At 36.4% G+C, this 20,599-nt stretch overlaps 1 protein-coding gene across 4 annotated transcripts in view; it reads left to right on the top strand.

Moving 5' to 3' along the window:
* PLOD2 (procollagen-lysine,2-oxoglutarate 5-dioxygenase 2) overlaps positions 1 to 15,805 on the top strand; it is a 74,318-nt gene extending 58,513 nt beyond the window's left edge. For 3 of the 4 annotated variants that reach the window (XM_054205926.1, XM_054205927.1, XM_054205923.1), the window contains 10 exons: positions 4,887 to 4,991; positions 6,284 to 6,409; positions 7,580 to 7,721; positions 8,930 to 8,992; positions 10,367 to 10,480; positions 10,888 to 10,953; positions 11,916 to 12,020; positions 12,968 to 13,114; positions 13,347 to 13,472; positions 14,578 to 15,805. In XM_054205926.1, the coding sequence (XP_054061901.1) occupies positions 4,887 to 4,991; positions 6,284 to 6,409; positions 7,580 to 7,721; positions 8,930 to 8,992; positions 10,367 to 10,480; positions 10,888 to 10,953; positions 11,916 to 12,020; positions 12,968 to 13,114; positions 13,347 to 13,472; positions 14,578 to 14,733 (1,150 nt within the window). In that variant the 3' untranslated portion in view covers positions 14,734 to 15,805. The remainder of the gene's footprint in view (positions 1 to 4,886; positions 4,992 to 6,283; positions 6,410 to 7,579; positions 7,722 to 8,929; positions 8,993 to 10,366; positions 10,481 to 10,887; positions 10,954 to 11,915; positions 12,021 to 12,967; positions 13,115 to 13,346; positions 13,473 to 14,577) is intronic. The other variant, XM_054205924.1, reaches the window with a different exon arrangement.
* Positions 15,806 to 20,599: the final 4,794 nt, after the last annotated feature.

Genomic DNA, 20,599 nt, shown 5'->3' with positions numbered 1-20,599 from the left:
AATTTCCAGTAGATTTAGAATTAATTTGGTCTCCTCACTTGCACATTTCACACAAAAAGTCTATTTATCCGAAGCAGCAAAACAGGCTTCTATTAATACTGTTCAGTCCCTAGTGATAGAATTTAAAAAAAAAAAAAAAAAAGAGAGAAAAAAAGAGAGAGTTAATTTAAACATTGAAGGTCTGGTTTGTTTTCAGCAGAATACTTTTGAGTATATAATGCGATTGGGTCAGTTTTCTCCTTACCTCTTTTTTTTCCCCTCTTTGGCTCAGTAAAAAGTGGTGATAAATCACAATGCGGTTCTCAGTAAATGAGACTCTTTTCTGACAACATAAATGTAAGAAAATAACATTTTTTTTTTTAATGTCAGGCGTAGCCATGCAGCAAACCTGTCTACTCTTCTCATTCATGTGATAACGTACAGTTGAAGCATTTGCTTTCTTGCTTCTTCTTGACATGGAGAAGCCGTCTCCTGCACTTGTGAAAGTTGGATAGGTGTTGGAGAGGACCAAAAATTGTGCAGTCAGCAAAGAGTTGTTACAATTCAACAATAGTGGCAGGCAGGAGTGCACAGCTTTCCTTATCGTGGGCTGAAACAGAATAGAAAGAGAGGAAAATAAAGTAGAATAAAGAGAAGGAAAGTTTAGCTGCGTGTTGTCTGAGTATTTTCTCTGCGCATACATCCCTTTAAACCTTCTTTTTTTTAGCCTTTGTCTACAAGGAATATATTAGAGTGCTTACAGTTGGTTCTTTTTTTCTTTAAGAAAAAGTTCATTTGTGGGTTTGACTTGTTTGGAGAGGAGATTTCATCCAGCTGTTACAGAATTTGTTATGACAGAAAATGTAAAATAACAATATGAAATATATTCAAGCAGTAACAGAAAGTGGGGAAATACAGGAATTTATCCCATTCACTTCTCTGAGGTTTTATTTATAAAAAGCTTATATTCTGTAATCTTTTTTGCGCCAGTAATTGTGGACTTTGGGGTTTCTTTTTTTGGGTTGTTTTTTTTTCCTCCCTCAAAAATGTTAGTAATAGAACTAGCTAGGATTTTTCCTGAACTTTTTAAAAAATGTGATTTATCTCAACTTTTAGTGGAAATGTGCACATTTCAATGAAAGTTTGCATTGAAAGCTTTCAAAAGTTTCAGGAAGAATAGTGGAGACATCAGTATCAGTTAGAGAGTTCATTGACCTTACTGTTGCATTTTGAGCTGAATTTGGAGTCTCCTCTGTACTTCTTGGAATTGAGAAGATACTAAGTCTGTCTCCAAGCTCCCATTGGTATTGATAAATGATGACATGGACGCAGGAGGGGCTCCCTTTCAGTCCCACGAGTAGGACAAGTATCTGTGGTTAAAGGAAGAGCAGGGATTAAATCTGTGTCTCCCAGACGTCAAGTGATTTCTCCTGGGGAGACTTGGATTTTCTTGAGCTGCTTCTCCTGAACACTTCAGCAGTTTTGGGTTTCAGCTTCAGATGGAGAAGGAATATTTTGAACTTTGAGTATTGTAGAAGAAAAACAATTTTCCCACCCATATCTGCGTTCAGTAGCTTCCAGGTGTGGTAACTGCGGTAACGATACTTAAGCCTGGCATGCAAAACTAAACATTAGTACTTTGTCTGTTTTGTGGATACATTTGTTTGTTTTTAGTGATGAGTGATAAAGAGTTTCTTTATACTGTTGTGGCTATCTAGAGAGATGCAAAATGTAATCCTAAATGGCAGGCATTGTCACCCAGTCTTTCAGTGAGTGTTGCAGACTTGTATCTGGGGCACCTTTTCTTTCAGAGGTCTGTCAAATGGTTGAAGTGCTCTCCCTTCAGCCTCACAGTCCACATTTGGAATTATATTTCCAAACTGTGAGAGGTATAAAAATGATATATTGATTAATTGCAAATTCAGTCTACGTCTAAAAAAAAAAAATAGTGTGAGTGACTCAACGGCAAAGGAATTGAGTAGACTATATGTTTCAGTGTTATAAACAACCAGCCCCTTGGAATATCTCAGTGGAAAGTTTGATGAAGAGAAGAGCAGTGACACTTTCCCTTTTCAGATGAGGTCACTGTTCCAGATGGGCTCTCAGTTTGTAAGCAAAGTTAAACATCACTCTGATTGCAAAATACTGTAAACTGATCTGCTGAGCTTCACTTCACACTTCTAACAAAAAATGTTGGCCTTCTACTAAATTTTCATTAATCATTACACTGAAATGGCTTCAAGTTATGTACAAGAATATAGCTTTCTTTTCATTATTTGGTCTTAGTTTATAAGCATGTGGAGTGTAAAGCAAGTAGATTAAAGGTTTTAGCCATTGAATTTAGATTAGGAAGTGTATTACTATACGTATGAGTATTGCTAAAAAGCACTTTCCACTTGTTCCTTGCTGTGACCTGGATATACATAATAAATAGTTTCACATATAATCGTGGATTTCTACATCTGGAGAGTTTAACATACACTATATGAAGGTAATACTTTAAAACATGAGAATATCAGATTACTCTTATTTCCTTGGGAAAGGTACCTGGCAACATTGAAAGCCTAAAGAGAAGATGCATGAATTTCTTAAGAGTAGGCTTACTTTATTAATTTTGACAGAAACTTTTGTAACTCTTTTTCTGTATACCTGAAACTGGAGGTGTTTTGTGAAAATTTTTTGCATTTGCACTTTAAAGTCACTAACAAACTTATACTTGACATTTGACATGATGACTTGTGTCTGGAAATGCGAGGAGAATTATGCTTTAAACATGAAGTTTTGCCATTTAGGGACCCAATCTTCAATGCTGTATAGAAAGAAATAGGGGGAAAAATGAGTCAAAGTGTGATCAGAATAGTAGCCTTGATTTTTACCCTTTTAATATATTTATGTATACGCACACATAAGTTATATAATGCTCTATGTAAACTCTTTAGATATGTCATGTATTAAAAGCAAGAGTTTAGCAAACCTGAATGAGCAAATTCAGCAATATAGGAGTGCTGGGTTTGGTTGGTTCTGGCCTATGCAGAAGAAATTGCAAATACTAAAAATAAATCTGTGCAGCAGAGAGACCATGCAATTGGCATTCTCTGGGTACCTTAAATGCTTTGGTCTAGGGGAGCTTAACTTACCTTGGGTGAGTTGCACCACAGCAATTCCAGCCTGTTTCCTGTGGACAAATTTCCTGGAGTCTTGTAGCGTATCCTTCATGTGGCAAGTGCATGTTCTTGTACAATAGGACATGACTAAATGCGTAATGTGTTTGGTCACGTGATGGGAAGGGAGTTGGAACAGATGGCTCTTAGATGTCTTTGGAAGAAGCTGGGTGATTAGCTCCAGGCAAAAGTTTTCTAGGTCCACCACCAGTTAGTAGGTGCTGGCCATCAGAGTGGATACTAAAATCGCTTCTTTTCTACTAGAATTAGTATGCTAGATAGCCTTAACTCTGGGCTCTTAATGGAGCAAAAACTTGAGTACCACTTGTCTTTTGTTTTGGGATGAAACATTCTGAGAAAGGACTTGGAGTCATGTTGCAGTTGTTTCAGATGATGCTGTTCTTCAGCAGAGTTCCTGTACTCCACTTGTTTTCTAACCATTGGCTTTGCAAGCCAGGAGTAGGGAGCTCCCTAGAGTTTTAGGTTCTTTATGCTACAAAACCCCACAGCAAGATTTTACAAGCACAACTCGTAAATGCTGGATGAAGTGCTGTATTAGGTAGTGGAGGGGAATGGAGGAGCAGCAGGCAGGAAGCCATGCCAGCAGTTGCCTTGACTTGTATGTGGCCTGTCACATCAACCATTTATCAGATCTTCTGAGAGAGTCACAAGCAATCAAATCACATCAAACTTAAATTAAAATAGTGTTTATAAACATTTTAAAGTAAGAAAGTAAAATAATTTTATTGTTTTAAGCTGTTACGATGGAATTTGTGCAAGTTCTGTCAATAATAGTGGGGAAAATAGGCAAAATAAGCAATACCACCTGCATGATAGAAAGCTACTGCTTATTCCACTTCCTCTAAAAGTATATTTGATTTGCTATAATCTCCTACTATTCTTTTGGCATAGGAAAGCTGAATTCACTATACTGGATCTTAGCCTAGCAAGTGTACCCTGCCAGAAACATACAAATGTAGTCCGTGTATCTTACTTTTATATTTACAGTAGAATGTGTCTTCTGCTTGGTTGAAGCTTTCTCTTGAAGACATGGGAACCTATGCAAATAATTTATTCTGATAGAAATAGTGTATGGGACAAATTCAGTTCCTTTCTCTGATTTCCATTCACTGCCTGTACAATTGTTTTATATTTCTCTTTACTAACTGTTACTCTTGTTGGTCACAAGAAAACTAAGAAAAGGTCTTTAAATATGTATATATTCTTTTGTACTTTTTGTATTACACACTCCACAAGGTTTCAATTACTATGCAGATCAGCTGATCACATCTGTAGCATCAAAGGCAGTGTTACAGCCACATGCAGTTACTTACTAGAGAAGTGTGCTTAATAAGCTCGTACTCCACTATTAAGTGACTGTACTGATATCCAACTATATAAATTAGTGGCTTGATTCCTTTCCCCCTCCCTCCCCGCCCTGCCATTTTCCATTAGGGCAGGTCATAGTAGATCTTAGTGAACTTGGTAAAGGTTAGAGATCACTTAGTTTATTAAAAGGAAAATATAAGGCATCTGATCCATGTTTTTAAATCTTCTCTTAATTTATCAGAATACTGTAATCTGAAGACGCCTTTCTTTTACTATACTACGCAGCAGAGGGCTTTTAATACAGTGTATGAGTAGAGCACTTGGTTGTGGTTTGGGTTTTTTGCATTTTTTTTGTTGTGTTGTTTATGAATGTTTTCTGGACGTGTGTGAGTTAACCATTACTTTTTGTCTTTTTAGGGACCTTTGTCGCCAGGATAAAGCATGTGAATATTACTTCAGCATAGATGCAGATGTTGTGCTGACAAACCTCAAAACGTTAAGAATACTGATAGAACAGAACAGGTGTAGTATATCTCTTGATTTTTACAGAATTTCCTCCAACTTGAAGGGATTCTCTGGGGCCCATCCACAGAAAATAAGATCCCCTCTGTTCTTGCAGAGTTAGATCCTCATTGTTTGCCTGTAGTGTTTGATTGCCCTAGTTCATAACAGGCTTGAAGGCCAACAATTTGCAAAGCATTTTGTCCCTGTCAAGCAACAATTCCTGGTGTGAATTTCAAATGCTTCGAAGTTCCTCTGAAGAGAATGGTATGGTGTAAGCAAGTTTTATGAAATTAATTAAGATTGCACTGAATATTAATTCCAAAGTTGGTCACACACAAAATGTTTAAAAAACCAAACCCAAATAACAACAACAAAAAACCCTAAATAAAATCAAATAAAAACTCCCTAGAGTTTATTACTCTAATGTTGCAGTACTGTTACTTTCTTTTTAAATCATAGATGCAATAAAATAGTGGAAAGGTATTGGTCATGAAGCAACTTTAATGACCAGTTTCTCCTTGTATTAGTATCATCTCTTAAGTTAGACAAAGCTGTGACTTTATCAGCAGCAGCTTTCAGCAGACTGGGCCTGCTGTCAATGCTGTGCACTTCACTCCTGCCAATTTGTAACTTCCCGTATTAGGTAGGTAGGTCATGTTTGCCTCATCGTAACAAATCTGGGACACTCAGGTGTATCACAGAAAGATAAATTATCAATGTCTGTTGTGACCTACTAGTGCAAAGGGATGGAGCTTAAGTAAAGATGTGGCTGTCAGTCCTGCATTATATTCCTTGTAATATTTACTGTTGTAGAAAGAGGCTAAAAGCCAGGTAGAAGAAACAGAAGCGTTGCAAAATATGTCTACCAGTAGGCACTTTCTGAAACAAAGTGCCATTTTATTCTTTTTATTCTGGTCAACTTAGATTTCCCCTTTTACTCTTGCTAAATTCTGGTTAGAGTTAAATCTCATTGTGCCTTCTCCCCTCCCGTCCTCCCCCCCTTCCCCCATGTCTTTGACTTTGTGATGCTTTTTGTCATTATGCTATGGGCAGTATTTTTTTTGCTTGACTGAAAATCAAGCCACCTCTGATTTATAGGAATCTTTGTTTCTGTTACATTGATGATTTCTCTGGGCAGTGGGTACTTGACAATGTTTCTTCCAGCTTAAGCTCAGAATAGCTGTTCTGAGATTTGACAGTCATTGGTTTTTTAACTACACTATACTCAAGACTGAGGAAAGCTGGTATATTTTGACATATAGTCTACGTGTAGCAGTTCATATTTTCTTATTCAATATTTCACTTCACAGAAAGATAATTGCTCCACTTGTAACTCGTCATGGGAAGCTTTGGTCCAATTTCTGGGGTGCTTTGAGCCCAGATGGCTATTATGCTCGATCAGAAGATTATGTTGATATTGTCCAAGGGAACCGAGTGTAAGTAATTGTAAGCTAATTTTTAAAGTCAAGGCACCCAGTATGGTTATTAGCAACATATTCTTACATTTTCATGCAATCTGATATTCCTGAACAGCTTAGGTTGTTTTTATTGTTTGCCTTTTTCTATTTCATAGGAATGCATTTGTTTTCCCGTTTGTTTTTTCCCATTTGCAGCTTGAATAAAAAAAGCAGAGAGTTTAACACATAATGAGCTGATATTAGCAATGGATTGTGGCTGGTTACTCTAGCAGTGCATAATACAAAGAATGTCAAGACAAACAAATAGCAAACACAAAACTCTGTATCCCTGGAACCTCAGTCAAAAGAAATGATTGTTGCATTCGTCAAATGACTTCTTCATCTCTTTGGGACAAATATTTAATTAACTGTGTTTTTCCCTGTTTATTATGTCAGATATATCCTAAGGAGCTCTTGAGAAACACTTTTGTCACATATCCTTTTGGGTTTGTCCTTCCCCTAAATGAATGTGATGTAAGTTGTTCTAAGCTTGACTTTCCCGTGCGGTGATGCCTTTTCATTGCCCTGGAAGAACAAAAAGGTCTGAAAGAGATTGACTGCTTGAATAGGACTGGCTCATTTTCACTCGCACTGAAAGATGTGATCATGGCGCTGGGAGGGAGGAAATCTGCAGAGCAAGCATTGTGACAGCTATGCTTTTTTGTTGATATTGGCCCAACTGACATAAATACGTGGCCTGCTGTGGTCCGTGGGTATTTGTGTGAGGAGGTCAGACCAGCTCTGTGAAGCCTCAGTGAAATCTTTAAACTCACTTAAAAATCTGGTTTAGAATTACTTTCTCCATTTGGTAGCGTAGAATAATATAAGAGTTTGACTGATTGCCTTAACTATGGAAACATGAAGTACATTTGTAGCTAAAACTCCTTAGAGAATTTGACCTTTCTATTTTTTATAACAATACTTCATAAAAGCTGAATTACTGCCTACGCCTATGTGCGAGATGTCCACAATGTCCAGCTGTAGTTTTTCAAAAGTCTTGGTAACCTTTCAGCTTAATTTCCTTGAAACTTGCTTAGTCTTGTCAGCAAATATAGAGATGCTGATTTGATAGAATAGGCAACAAATTAGTTTTCATGACTTTAAACTATTTGCATTTGGTTTATGGTTTGTTTTTTTTTCCTTTTACAGAGGAGTATGGAATATTCCTTATATGGCTAATATATACTTGATTAAGGGACAAACTCTCAGATTGGAGATGAAAGAAAAGAACTACTTTATGCGTGATAAGTTGGATCCTGATATGGCTCTCTGCAGGAATACCAGGGAAATGGTAAGGTGTATCTATAACAGCTTGCTTTTAAATGCACCTAGACTTCTGTGTCCTGCTACACTTGAATGCTTCACTTGATTGATCTTGGATATTATATTTTTACTTCTAATTCAAAGTACTGGCCAATTTTTGTGACATAGAACATCTCAGGTATATTTCTTTAAATAGTTGAGAACAGAGGTTTTTGCAAGGCCAGTGCAGTGGTGCACTGACTGCATGATGGCTTTTAAATGCGCTGAAAATTCCTGTTGAGGTTGGAATACCTTTCTTGTTGGCACAAACTCAACAGGATGAAAGAGGGCTCAACTTCTGGGCTGTGTGTGACTTCAAACGTATCGATGCATTTAGAGCATCTCTGTTATGCACATTTTTATACCATAAGAACCTTCTGTCAGACTAAGTTGGAATATTTTGCAATTTTATATTTAAATAGATACATATTTGAACTACCGACAGGCAATGTTGATATAAAAAGCCAAAGTGATTTATGAAATTGTACGAATCTTCTCAGGGAGCGTCAATTACTCATTTAGTTTTCCAGATATATTAAAACTGTATCAGAAATTTGTTACTTGCACTAATGTGTAAGTAAAGAGAGAACATCTATTTGTACTGTAAAAATATGAATATGTAAATCCACATTTCTACTGATATTTACACTAGTTTCAGCACAGAAACAAATAAGACCTAAACCAGACCTATTTCCAGACACTGTAGCATTGAAAAATAATTTTGCTGAATTGAACAAGAAAAGTTGGCAAGTATTAATTTTTTTTATTCCCTCATAACAAGGCATGATTTCCTTTGTTTGTACTGATTCTTCAGAGCATCCCCATCCAGTTCTGTTGTATTCAAACCTTCTCAGCGTCAGTTATTGCAAACCTGTGCTTCCCATGCGCTCATTAAACTAATCTGACTGGCTCATCAGAAAATTGCTTTCTCTTTTCCTCTTTCTCAGACTGTGCTGTAAGATGGTCTGGTACGTGCTTGTTTTTGTATTGCAGCAGATAAGAAGGGGCTGGTGGAAACAGCTTTGACATGTGTATTATGAGCTTTGCTTGGAGATGCATGTTGTCTGTAAAGGCATACCAGCTTTTGATCAAAGGCTGCTATTTCCCTAATGTGACTGTGGAAACCTAATAGTAGTCGAAAAAAGAGAAAGAGTTTATGTATCAGAAAACTGATGTGATGATTCTCCTTCATTTTAGACTTTACAAAGGGAAAAAGACTCCCCTTCTTCGGAAACATTCCATATGCTCAGACCCCCAAAGGTGTTGCTTTATTTTTTATTCATTAGTTATTGTTACGTGCAGTATTATTCTACCACAGGAAGACACTTCTCCTCTGTCCACTTACTCTAATGAAATACTCCTCTAGCTTTCTCTTCAGTCTTCTAAGGTTCAAGCTTTTTGCCAGGGACGGGTTCTTCATGACCAGCTCAAAATGTCTTAGAGAGGGTCGTTGTTTCCTTAGGGAGTTTTCTTAGTGCTTCTGAGGTCAAGGTGTGCTGAAGCTGTGCTTCTGTAGCTAAAATTGTTTCAGCAGTCCTAGGAAAGCCTAAAGCTCAAATTCCGAGCAGGTCAGACAGACCCCCTTGGTGACCATACAGGGCAGCTGTGAAATGGGTGTCATTTTAAGCTGTTTTTCTTGACCCAGACCCTCCTTATTCTCCCTGCTGCAGCTATTTTATGATTCGGTAAGCACCCAAAACTGGGCACATGTTTAATATAATTATTATCTTTCTGTTTAACTCTTTTTCAGACAGAAACATAGACAGAAATACCAATATATCTAAATAAGAATGTCTTCATCTGCTGCAAATCTAAAAGTCACAAACACTTTTGAAATTAGGTTTTAGTCTGAAAAACAGTTAACTAAAAAAATCCCAAACCCACAAAACCTAAATTTCTTTAAAAAGAACTGTTTTCTGCTACTATTTCTAATCAAGAATTTTGTTAATATCTTCTGTTAATAGCTTGTTAATAAAGCTGTATCTTACCACACTTGATACCTTGCACATATTTTGCGATGTTTGCTTAGGTGAACATACTTCACAGTGCTCAGCTGTTTTGTACCCTGATCTGAATATTCTTTTATGCTGTATTTGCCAATATCTTTTTATTTCAGGCCAATTCACCAGAGGATCATGTAGTGAATACTCTGAAATAAGTTTCTTGTTCTGACTTCCTTTAGCCCTTTTATTGTTAGGTTATTCTTTCTGTTTTTAATCAGAAACTGAACGCTAGATGTTGGTTTTCTTGTATGAGTATTTTCAGTTTGAGAACAGGTGCTTCCAGTGTGTCTCCTTAGGTTTTATGGAAAACAAATCGACCAACCACTTCTCTGTTTTTTCCTTTCTATAACTGTATGTGTGTTTACGTTATGAACAATATATGTTTTGGTTTAATGTGTTTAGAAAATAAATTCAACCAAATGCTTGTAAAGAAGAAATTATGAAGACTAGTTGGTGATTAGAACCAACCATTTGAAAATTAAGGCCGCTAAGTGAACAGCACGTGTATAATATGTATGTACAAGCATGTGATATATTTTATGAAAGTGCAAGCATAAACAAACAGACTTTTTAAAAACATTTTTGCTAAGATGGGCAGTTTTGCTAATGACATTTTCTCTACTTGGTATAGGGTGTTTTCATGTACATTACCAACAGACATGAATTCGGAAGGCTTATTTCTACGGCCAATTACAACACTTCCCACTACAACAACGACCTCTGGCAGATCTTTGAAAATCCTGTGGTATGCATCTAGTTACTGATGAAACAGTTATTTGAAAAAATTGTAAGGCGTATGTGTTGTAAAGAACTCAGAATTTAAAGACTTTACATGGAGAACATATGTTTATTATGTACTAAATATTGGTTGGGTGCTAAGAGGTGTCATCTGCCGCCTGCTTAAGCAAATGACAATATATCATATCAACAAGCCAACTGATTACAAGAATAAGGAGTTGGAGATATGGCCCTGGTGTAATAGGTGTCATGTTTTTTGCCATGATGAGAACCAGTTCGTTTATAGATATAAGAAATTGTTTAACTTTTTCCAATGCTTTCAGTATTGCAAGCGAATAGAATATAAATTGGTTTTTGTTACCTATAAATTCATTTGTTCTGTTTTAACATTTTAATTTTTTTTTTATTTTTTAGGACTGGAAGGAAACCTATATAAATCCAAACTACTCAAAGATCTTCACTGATAATATAGTAGAACAGGTGGGTATAAGTAGTATTCATAAAATTTGTGGGACTGACTGGTAATAAGTTGTCATACAGTAACTATTTCCATGCAAATGCTGTTTTGGTGTGTGGCTGAACAGCTTTTTAATGTTTTGGATCAGAACTGAATTTTTGCCATTTTGAAAACTAGATTAGAGGAGTCCAAAAAATAATTACTAGATTTCTCAGAATAACGCAGTTGTCCAAGTAATTTCCTTCTCCAGACTACAGATGTAATTAGCTCATTTATTTGAAGTAGCTAGTACCACTAGCAGAAGGCCTAATAAAATTTATGTAGCAGATTGCTGTGTTTTCTGGTAGCTAGTAAAGGCAAGCTTTTCTAGACACTTTCCTTGGTCTGTGCCTTTCCCTGTGGATTCTCTAAGGTCTGAAAACCATGAATCCAAGATGAGGTCTTTATTTTTATTTTTTTTTTGTCTGCCTGGCTGCTTGCTTTCATGCAACTGATCTGCAGTTCTAAGAAGATAATTGTTGTACTGGTGTTGGATGATCAGTTCTGTCACAATTAGGGACAGTGATTTAATGAACTTTGCTTCCCTAAGAAGCCGTGATAAATTGTTTTTGTGTTTAAAACAATGTTAAATTTTAAACTGTTTTTCTTAATAGCTTGTAATGTAGAAGATTTAGGTTGTTATTTAGACCAACCAAGACACAGCATATGTAGGTACACTGACGCAGCTGTTCGTGCTGTCACAGCTTACAAGGTAGCTTGTAGTTTTTGCTTCATTCTGTGAGGATGTGCTTGTGGATCAAGACAAAATTTAATTATTTACATGTATCTGAATAATCTCTCAGATGAGAACAGCTGATATTCTTTAGTGACCAATAAAAGGGATGTCCTTTTTTAGCATTGAAAATGAAATATAGCTGTTAAAGCTTAACTCCACTGAAAGACATGAATGTAGGTCTTCAATATTTTTTTTTCTTTTCTTTTGTAGCCATGTCCAGATGTGTTTTGGTTTCCCATATTTTCTGACACCGCCTGTGATGAATTGGTAGAAGAAATGGAACATTTTGGACAATGGTCTGGTGGAAGACACCAAGTAAGTGTCAGCCTATATAAACATGACCTTAATGAGTGAGTATCTTTATGATAATAAGTGTGCTGTAACAATGTACTGCAGTACACTGTTAATAGCAGCGCACTGCAACAAACATTCCAATGATTGCCAATGACCTGAGGCACCTGCCTCATGGTACAGAATGCTTAGTTTAGTCTACCACATAGCTTGTTGTTCAGTAGATTTAGAGACGTTCCTCAGTTAACCTTGAACTAGCATATTCAGGCACTGACAGTGGTGCAGTTGCTCTAGTAGTTACCCAGCAGTTATCCAAGGCTGATCTTAGGTAGCCGTCGATAAGCATTCAGAGAAGTTTTACTCCTTTACCTCTTCAGTACTAATTTGTTGGACTTGTCCCCCTAAGCAGTTATCCATAAATGTTACGAGCTATTGTGTTTGTGTTTGCAGAAAGCTCAAGGTATTCATTAACTACTACTAAAATCGGATAAATGTTTGTCATATTCACAAATGTGTTACCTTGGAAACAAGATAAATTGCAGTCATTATTTTACTGCAAGGAGGGGCCTCTGGAAAGGATTTTAACATACTTTTATCTTCAAATTATTTCAGCATTTATTACCATGTGAAGTTGAGGCCTGTACTCCCTTGATTTGATATAACTTCAGTTGTGTTTACATCTCAATAAATGAAACCATTACCCCAGGAAGCCCTTATTTACAGGCAACACATCCAAATATTGACTCACCTTTTAAAAAACTTCCAATTTTTGCTCAGCAGTTTTGTTTTTTTTTTTTTTTTTTCCTGACAGCAGTTAGCTTGGAAATTACTGTACAGCAAGCTCACATATGCCCACTAAAGCATGGCTTTGTTGCAGTTTTGTGATTCTGCAAATTTCAAATGAATATTTGTAGAAGTGCCAGAAGCATTCCATGTCCATATTTCAAGGCTATTTATGGTGTTTTCATTAGGACAGCCGTATTTCTGGAGGTTATGAAAATGTCCCAACTGATGATATTCATATGAAGCAAATTGGACTGGATAATGAATGGCTGCATTTCATAAGAGAGTTCATTGCACCAGTAACGCTAAAAGTGTTTGCTGGCTATTATACCAAGGTATGTGTTTAAAACTTTTGCAGATAATTACTGCATGGCATGAGTAATTCTAAGAGTTTTATTGAATGTACCCTATTTGGTATGGTTGGGAGTTTATACATGATGTAGCAGAAGTTTGTTGTTGAATATATAGATGAATGTTGTTAACAACTTTAAACAGAAAAACCCCCAAGAACCCTGTGTGTGACTGGGAAGTTCATATGTTTAAGTCTGATTGTATATTTTGTTTCAGGGGTATGCTTTATTGAATTTTGTTGTAAAATATAGCCCTGACAGACAACGATCGCTCAGACCTCATCATGACTCCTCTACATTCACAATCAACATCGCTCTCAACAAAGTAGGAGAGGACTTTCAAGTAAGTTGACAACTTACTGACTTAAAAAATGTCCTTTGTCTGTCTAGTATTTTTTCCAAACTAGAGCCCAAATGGATATATTTAAAGACCCTGTTGAAAAGAAAAAGATGTGTGTCACAAATTGAGATATATTATATATGTTTTTTTGACAATTACTAAATTTGCCTGATTGCAGGATCTAGAACTGTTGATGTAGTCAGGCTGATTTGGTCAAAATGGTTTCAGATGGTAGGGGGGAGAAGGGGTTTAAAAAAAACAACTTTGGAGATGTTAGCCATTTCATTTTTAACATTTCTGAAATGCTTCATTTCTGTACAGTGAAAACCAATTTTTCAAAATACTTTAAATAGTCTCAAGTTGACTCAAATGGCTTCTTTTCTTTCGAACTTTTTTAATGATTCTTTTTCTAGATCAGACACAGGATGAAATTTTTCAGGTGCTGTTCCTGGTTTGTTGTTTATTTTTTTTTTTTTCTCTGAGATAAATTGTTTTCTACTGTGATATTGATTCAAATAAAACAGACCCCAGAGTATGGACATAGGCAGGACAGTGTCAGTAATGTCCAGCTTTGACTAGTAGAGAAACTTAACCTGTTTTGTTTATGAACCTATATTATTCATATTCCCACTTAATGTCCATAAGTGTGTTTCTCAAACTTAGTACTTTAGAAAACAAAACACGCCTTCAGTTTGAAAGAAACAACCAGATTAATTTGTTTACGATTTGTTTAAATGCTATCCTGGATAGGGATGCAGTCCTGGAACAGGGCCTGTGAACATGATTTGCTTCTCCCTGGTGGCACCTACAGTAAAGTTATTGAAGATCTGTTTGTCAGAGTTGCTCCTTGAATGAGTCGTTGTCCAGGGAATGCTAAAGCAAAGCAAGGGGAAATCTTTGATTGCAAACGCATGTCTGTTATGTATTGCTCTAAAGCTGGTGTTATTTAAACAACCTTAGGTTTAGGGATAGTAAAAAAGAAAATATTGTTAACGGTTTATTAATAATAGCAAAATATTTGAAAATGTGGATAAATAAAAAGGACCTTACTCAATTAAAACAGCAGGTAAATATCTGGCATTTTGTTTTCTTTCTATTTTTGCTGCAGGGAGGTGGATGTAAATTTCTTAGGTACAACTGCTCCATTGAGTCTCCCAGGAAAGGATGGAGTTTCATGCACCCAGGAAGACTTACTCATTTACATGAAGGACTCCCTATCTTGAATGGCACAAGATACATTGCAGTATCATTTATTGATCCTTAATTTTATTTTTTTTTTTATTTTTTTGCCCTCTTCAGCAGTGTTTGATTCTTTATATAAACATTTATTTATAGATTTCTTCTGGAAGATGGTGACAAAAGAAACTTTAAGTTACTGTTCCTAGACAGCAAAGTTACTTTGGGCTAACAGAATGAAAAAAAAGAAAATGTTCTAAAATTGTTGGAAGACTTCTCAATATCTGCTCTGAGCCTTGAGTCACAAAGTAAACATGTCCTGCTTATTTTTCCATTCTGCTGTCTTAAAAAGTAGGTAAGGAGGGAAAATGGAAAACCATTTTATAATGAATCCATTTCTTTGTTGAAAAAACCCCAAACAACCCTAGATACAAAATCATATGAAAAGTTTATTGTGGTTTTCACTCAGTAAAGTGACACAGCAAAAGTTGTTGTGGTGTGTGTATATTTGGTACCAAACAATTGAAAACCACAGCATAAAACCAAAATCAAGTGAATCTTGTACAGTTGTTGGGGATGAGCAATAATTCTGTATGCTAGTATATACTGAAGGGAAAACATCTCAGTAACCTGTTTTCTTAATTCATTTTCAATACTGAAATGTACACCTTTAGAAGAAAAAATAAATTAATTGTGGAGATGGAGCAAGGATTAAATAATTTAGCTAAGAAAAAAATGGTTTATCATTTGTTTTAAAAACTCATACTGTTGAAAATTTATTTTTCTTCACCAAGTGACCTTCATTTAAAATGAGTTATTTTTCTAAATGTGTAAATGTACCCAATTGATACTGGAAATTTGATGTTTATTTTCAGAAAGCTAGTAAATTTTCATAAGAGGATGTTTTATAAAGACAGTTTTCTACTCTTACTTAAAATTACTTGAATTTTGTGTCAGGAAAATGAAATTGTGGCAGTCTCTTTTAAAACTAAGGGTCTTAACTTGCCTTTTATTTTAAAGAAATCAGTTTAAAATATTCCTACTGTATCTACTGTTTGTAATTTAAAGAAACTTGAAGCAAACTATCTCAAAGTCTACCGTGCCAAAATGCACAATGTGTTGGAAAAACTTGTGAAAAATAAAGGGTAATTTTAAATTAATGTAAAAGCTTTTACTTGACTGCATTAGGTAGTTTCTTTGCATGTTGCCATTGTTCTTACAGAAATTATATTTAATGATGAATATTTTTAAAGTAATTGTAGATATATTTAAATTGGAGGCTTCTCTAAGTGTCAGCTTTTGGCTTATTTCCTCTGTAACTATTGAAATTATTTCTCACGTGAGTTGGTGCCTGGGTACATTACCGGAAGCGCGTTGCCCTTTCAGAATGACCCCAGCAGGATGGTTGCTTCTTGTTTTCTGCACCAACCATCCTTTTTTATATAGAGGCTTTTTGGTGATCTAAACAGTAGTTCACTTTATATCTGCTAATAATTGAAGAAACTTTATATCACGTTTCCTAAACAGAAGCTTTATTTGAAGCTGGAAGGATTGGGAGAGGAGTTCAAAGGTTATTCTGTTACGGAAAATAAGCAAGTCTGCTAATTTCCCTGTTCAGCAGTTTTGAGGAGTGGCTTGTAACTGTACTAAAGTTACGCTGAAGCAAATACATCAAAACGTAGTAACTTCAATAATGTACTAAAGTGGGCTGGCATGAAAAGGAATGGCTTTTCGCAGGAAGTTGTTTTGCTTTCTCTTCATTTCTCTTTCTTTACGCTCTTAACTTTTCTCTGTTTCGGGCTAACGTTTGGTGGTTGATATCCCCTGACTTTGTTTCCAGACATGGAACACTATTCTGCCATAGTGAGCGTCTCTATCTATGTAGCCCCTGCTTAGGCAAACTTTACAGATCAGAAAATCTTTGGGCCTTCAGAATGAAAGCAGCCTTTGTTAATCACCTTTTTCTGAGCATTTGCCTGTGGTCTCTTAGACTAACTCAGAACAGAATAATATTTTTACCACTGGATCCCTTACAGACAGTATACTGTTATGAGGAGCTTTCTTGGAAAAAAACCCACAAAAATACAGTCTTGTAACACACAGGGGAAGTTCTTTTGCAGATTTTTTTTTTCATAACTTGTATTTTAATTATGTATTTTATAGTTCTGAGCCACATTTAATTTTTTTAATGTGTATTTTTTCCCTCAACCTATATATGAGGGCTTTACTTACTGTTAAATTTCTACGTTTGCAACTATTAATTTACTCTGTCATGTAGTGACATGTAATGCTATGTTTACTGTGCTGCACATTTGTTGGAAGGGAAAAACATGTCTAGCGTGCTCACATTGCTAAAATTCTCTCTTGTTTTTTCTTTTGATGAAGTATTTGCAAAGGCTAACTACTACCTTTCAGGTGGATGGCAACGTGTATGGAAGTGTCCTCATTCATTTCTTGGGAACTGACAGATACCAGAAAAAATTTGCTCTTAACAGTTCACTTGAATTAGTTCTGAAAGCTTTGCTGTACTGTTAGCATGTGAGTACACGAGCAGAACAGAATTGTCACTATTAGGAAATTATTTTTAATTGTATTTCTTTTAAAAGCACTTAAAGACTCTCACAAAACAAACTTTGTGACTCCTAACGAAGTTTGTTTTGGGGCATAGAAGATACATGCATCAGGAGGAAAGCAGCAACCTTTAATTCCAGCAGTGTATGAGAAGCCTCAGGAGTACAGGGACATAAAGGTGCTCTGCAACAGATGAGACATTTGTAAAGTACTTGATTTGTTCTGCTTTCATCAAGCTCTATTTTTCACTGTTAAGTACTTGAAGGTACTGTTGTGTGGGTAAGGGGTGAAACAGAAGTATATGGGCAAGAGAATTTAATAATATTTTTGACCAAAAGGAGACTGAATATAGTTTGGTTTTATTTCGTATTCTGAACTATTCCGATTCTGATACTCCTAAAAAATGTGTAGGGCATTGGGTAGTATTTTACACATTTAATCTTCTTTAACATCACTGTGCAATAAGTAATTCCAATGTGTATTTGTCACTTCATTATTATTTTTTTTTCCCCAAAGGATTACTGTTCCACTCGTACTGTGAGCTGATAGGAGTAAGACTATGACAACCCCAAAAAGAAGACAGATTTTCAGTGAGGCCATAATAATGAAATCTATTTGATTGTGCCTTTTTCTTTTGCAATGGCTTTTCCCCTACATCTACTGTATTCATGAAATAAATGTTAATTCAATGCAGGGCTTCCACAACAGTTTCTCTTTTTCAGCATGTAAGAAATAAGGAGACAAAGGCATTTAAAGAGCTGGAAATGCCTAGAAACAGACCCTTCTCATTCCTTCCTCCCATGTGCACCTACTAGTATTGGTTTTGTTTTTCTGCGTGAAAGAATTTCTCCAGATTTTTCTTTTCAGCTACTGCAATGAGCTTTTTAAAGAATATATGCATTTCATTTTCCTTTGATTTATTTCTGATATGGTCTTCCATGGATTCAGTTCTGAAAGAAGTAAGTATTTTCTGAATCTTCACTTCCTGAATCCTCACTTTCTTGCATGGCAGAGTAGACTGCTCTGCTATTTTTGTGAGGGAGAGGGAACACAATACCTGTCCCAGCAGGCCTCTATCAGGTGTCAGATAAATTACTTGATTATTATTCTTTTTAATTATGGCATTTTTTGATTCCATAGCAGAGCATGAATTAGAGGGCAGAGCCTTTATAAAATGCATTTGTAGAATTGATATTGTCAGCTCTTAGAGCTGATATTTGCACTAGTAGAGTTAACTGTAGAGTTGCAGGAATAAGTAATTAATTTATGACCGCCAGGAAGTCCCACTTGTTCCGTTTCTTCCCCGTAGCTGCTGCCAAGAAAGGTGGTCTCTAACAGAAAGTTAGTTTGCAGCCAACACTAAAACTGAAGTGAGAATTGGTGGTGCAGATAGTCCTGCTCAACGGTACTGAAGAACCTTGTTCTTATATACAAATCAAATGTTAAACAGAATTGGAAAGAGATGCTTTTATCACTTTCAGTGAAACATTTTATTTGCCAGTTGTATTTTTTTTTTTTCCTGTAGTTATCTTCCCATTTGACATAGCTTTTAAGATCTGTATAAATACACCCCACTTATGGGACGATGGCTGTCTTTTAGTGCATTTCAGGGTTGGGGGGATCGCAAATGAGTACCCTCACCAACTGCGTTGGTGGGTCAAAGCTCAGGAAAGCTCAAAATTCACCACACAGAATTGCTTCCTTCTGCAGCTATTGGCACACAGCTGTGCAGGGTGTTCCTACGGCACCTCCATACCAAACTAACAGGAGGAGGTCTGGGAAGCAGTTGTTATCTTGATGTGATGTTAAGGTTGCTAAATGTAGAGGTGATTGTCATTTTTCTCTTGGTAATTTATTGCTTTTGGAAAGTTAATTTTATGGATTGACCTTCACTTCAGAAAAGCTGTTTTGGCTGCATTTAAAGCAATGCCCCTCGGGATTATTTTATTTTGCACAAGAATCAAACTTGAGATCAGCTATATGATAAAAGCATATTCGTCTTAAGGTATTTAATAGAGTAAGGCAGCCGTTCGAAAGCAGGATTTCGCCCAGCATAGTTACAGCCTTTTTTGGCTTCAATGCAAATTCAGAAGTAGCAGAGCTGAAAGCCTGGCCAGCGTGGAGGATATTGGCCATATGGCAGGCAGCGCTTCGGGGCAATGAAAAAGCTTACTTGTGTTTTGGGTCCTGAATATTGTTCCCTCTGTGCTTGCCTGCTCCACTTACTACTGATTTACAGTTGTTGAATGTCTCAGAGTACCTGAAATTGGCAAGGGAGATACATAGTTGCATAGTAACAAATTTATTCAGGAACAGTCTTTTGGATCGAAACCAGAATTCTTCTATTTCCAAGAATTTTGCTTAGTTGTGAAAGGAGTTGCTCAACTACTCATGGCTTTGCACCATTTTGTTTCTGTACTCTTTTGGGAGTGGGGAACAGAGAGAGAAGGAAAGTAGCAAAGCAAATTTAGTATAAGCTACTTCCTTACTACAATGTCTGTAGTACAGATGAGGCATGAAAACATTGCATTTTCACAGCTTCAGTTGGAATGGCAGTTAAAGTGAGCAATACTTTAAGCCCATGAGATGGTTTACAATATTTAATAGCTTAAGACATCAGGACCTACCCTTCAAAGTGGCCTTGACTAACACTTCAGGCTTTAAGCTTTCTCAGACTTGGGTTGCGAATCTCTCACAATGTACACTAGTCCACTGGCGGTGTGTGAAAAGGAGGTTTGCAACCTTACTGTTTTCCACTTTGGTTTTAGAGTAGTAATTTTCAGTAGTAATTGAAATTAAAGCATATTTTTCCAAGCATATAAATTAAATTATCTTCTCCATATAATATAGCAGCAGAACTAGCAAAATAATTGCACAGGTCTTTGCTCCTTAAAGTAACTTGGTGACTGATAACAATTGTTATTCTTCTGCAAGGGGAAGGTGTGTCCAACTGCTGTTGTTAATGTTTGAATGATAGGGCTTGCTCCATCCTACTGTGGCAGCAGTGAGGACAGAGACAGATGGAGTTGGTGAGGGTACCTGAGAGAGGCAGCTGTATCCTGCTCCAGTCTCCAGTGGCGCTCAGCACACCGATTACGGAGAAATTTGATTTTTGCTGCTGTAGTTGGATACAACTTAGTTGCCCCCAGGATGTTTATAAAGACCTTGGAGAAAACGGACTGTATTTTGTAAGGATGAACTCCTTTGGTATTTTAGCTCCTGAATTCTCTCAAGTCTCTGAGCTTACAGAAGATGAGGATTTTAGGGGGTTTAACCTGTTTTTACCCCAGAGACTTCTAACTTGGGCATAATGGTGACTGAAGAGATTTCTGTAAAAAGTGGTGTCCCTTAAGTGAGTTTCAAGTCCCAAAAGCACAAGGCCA

The sequence above is a fragment of the Rissa tridactyla genome, chromosome 6 (assembly GCF_028500815.1).
Source record: "Rissa tridactyla isolate bRisTri1 chromosome 6, bRisTri1.patW.cur.20221130, whole genome shotgun sequence".
Lineage (NCBI taxonomy): Eukaryota > Metazoa > Chordata > Aves > Charadriiformes > Laridae > Rissa > Rissa tridactyla.
Note: the sequence above shows the minus strand (reverse complement) of the source record. Positions and strands in the feature narration are given on the sequence as shown.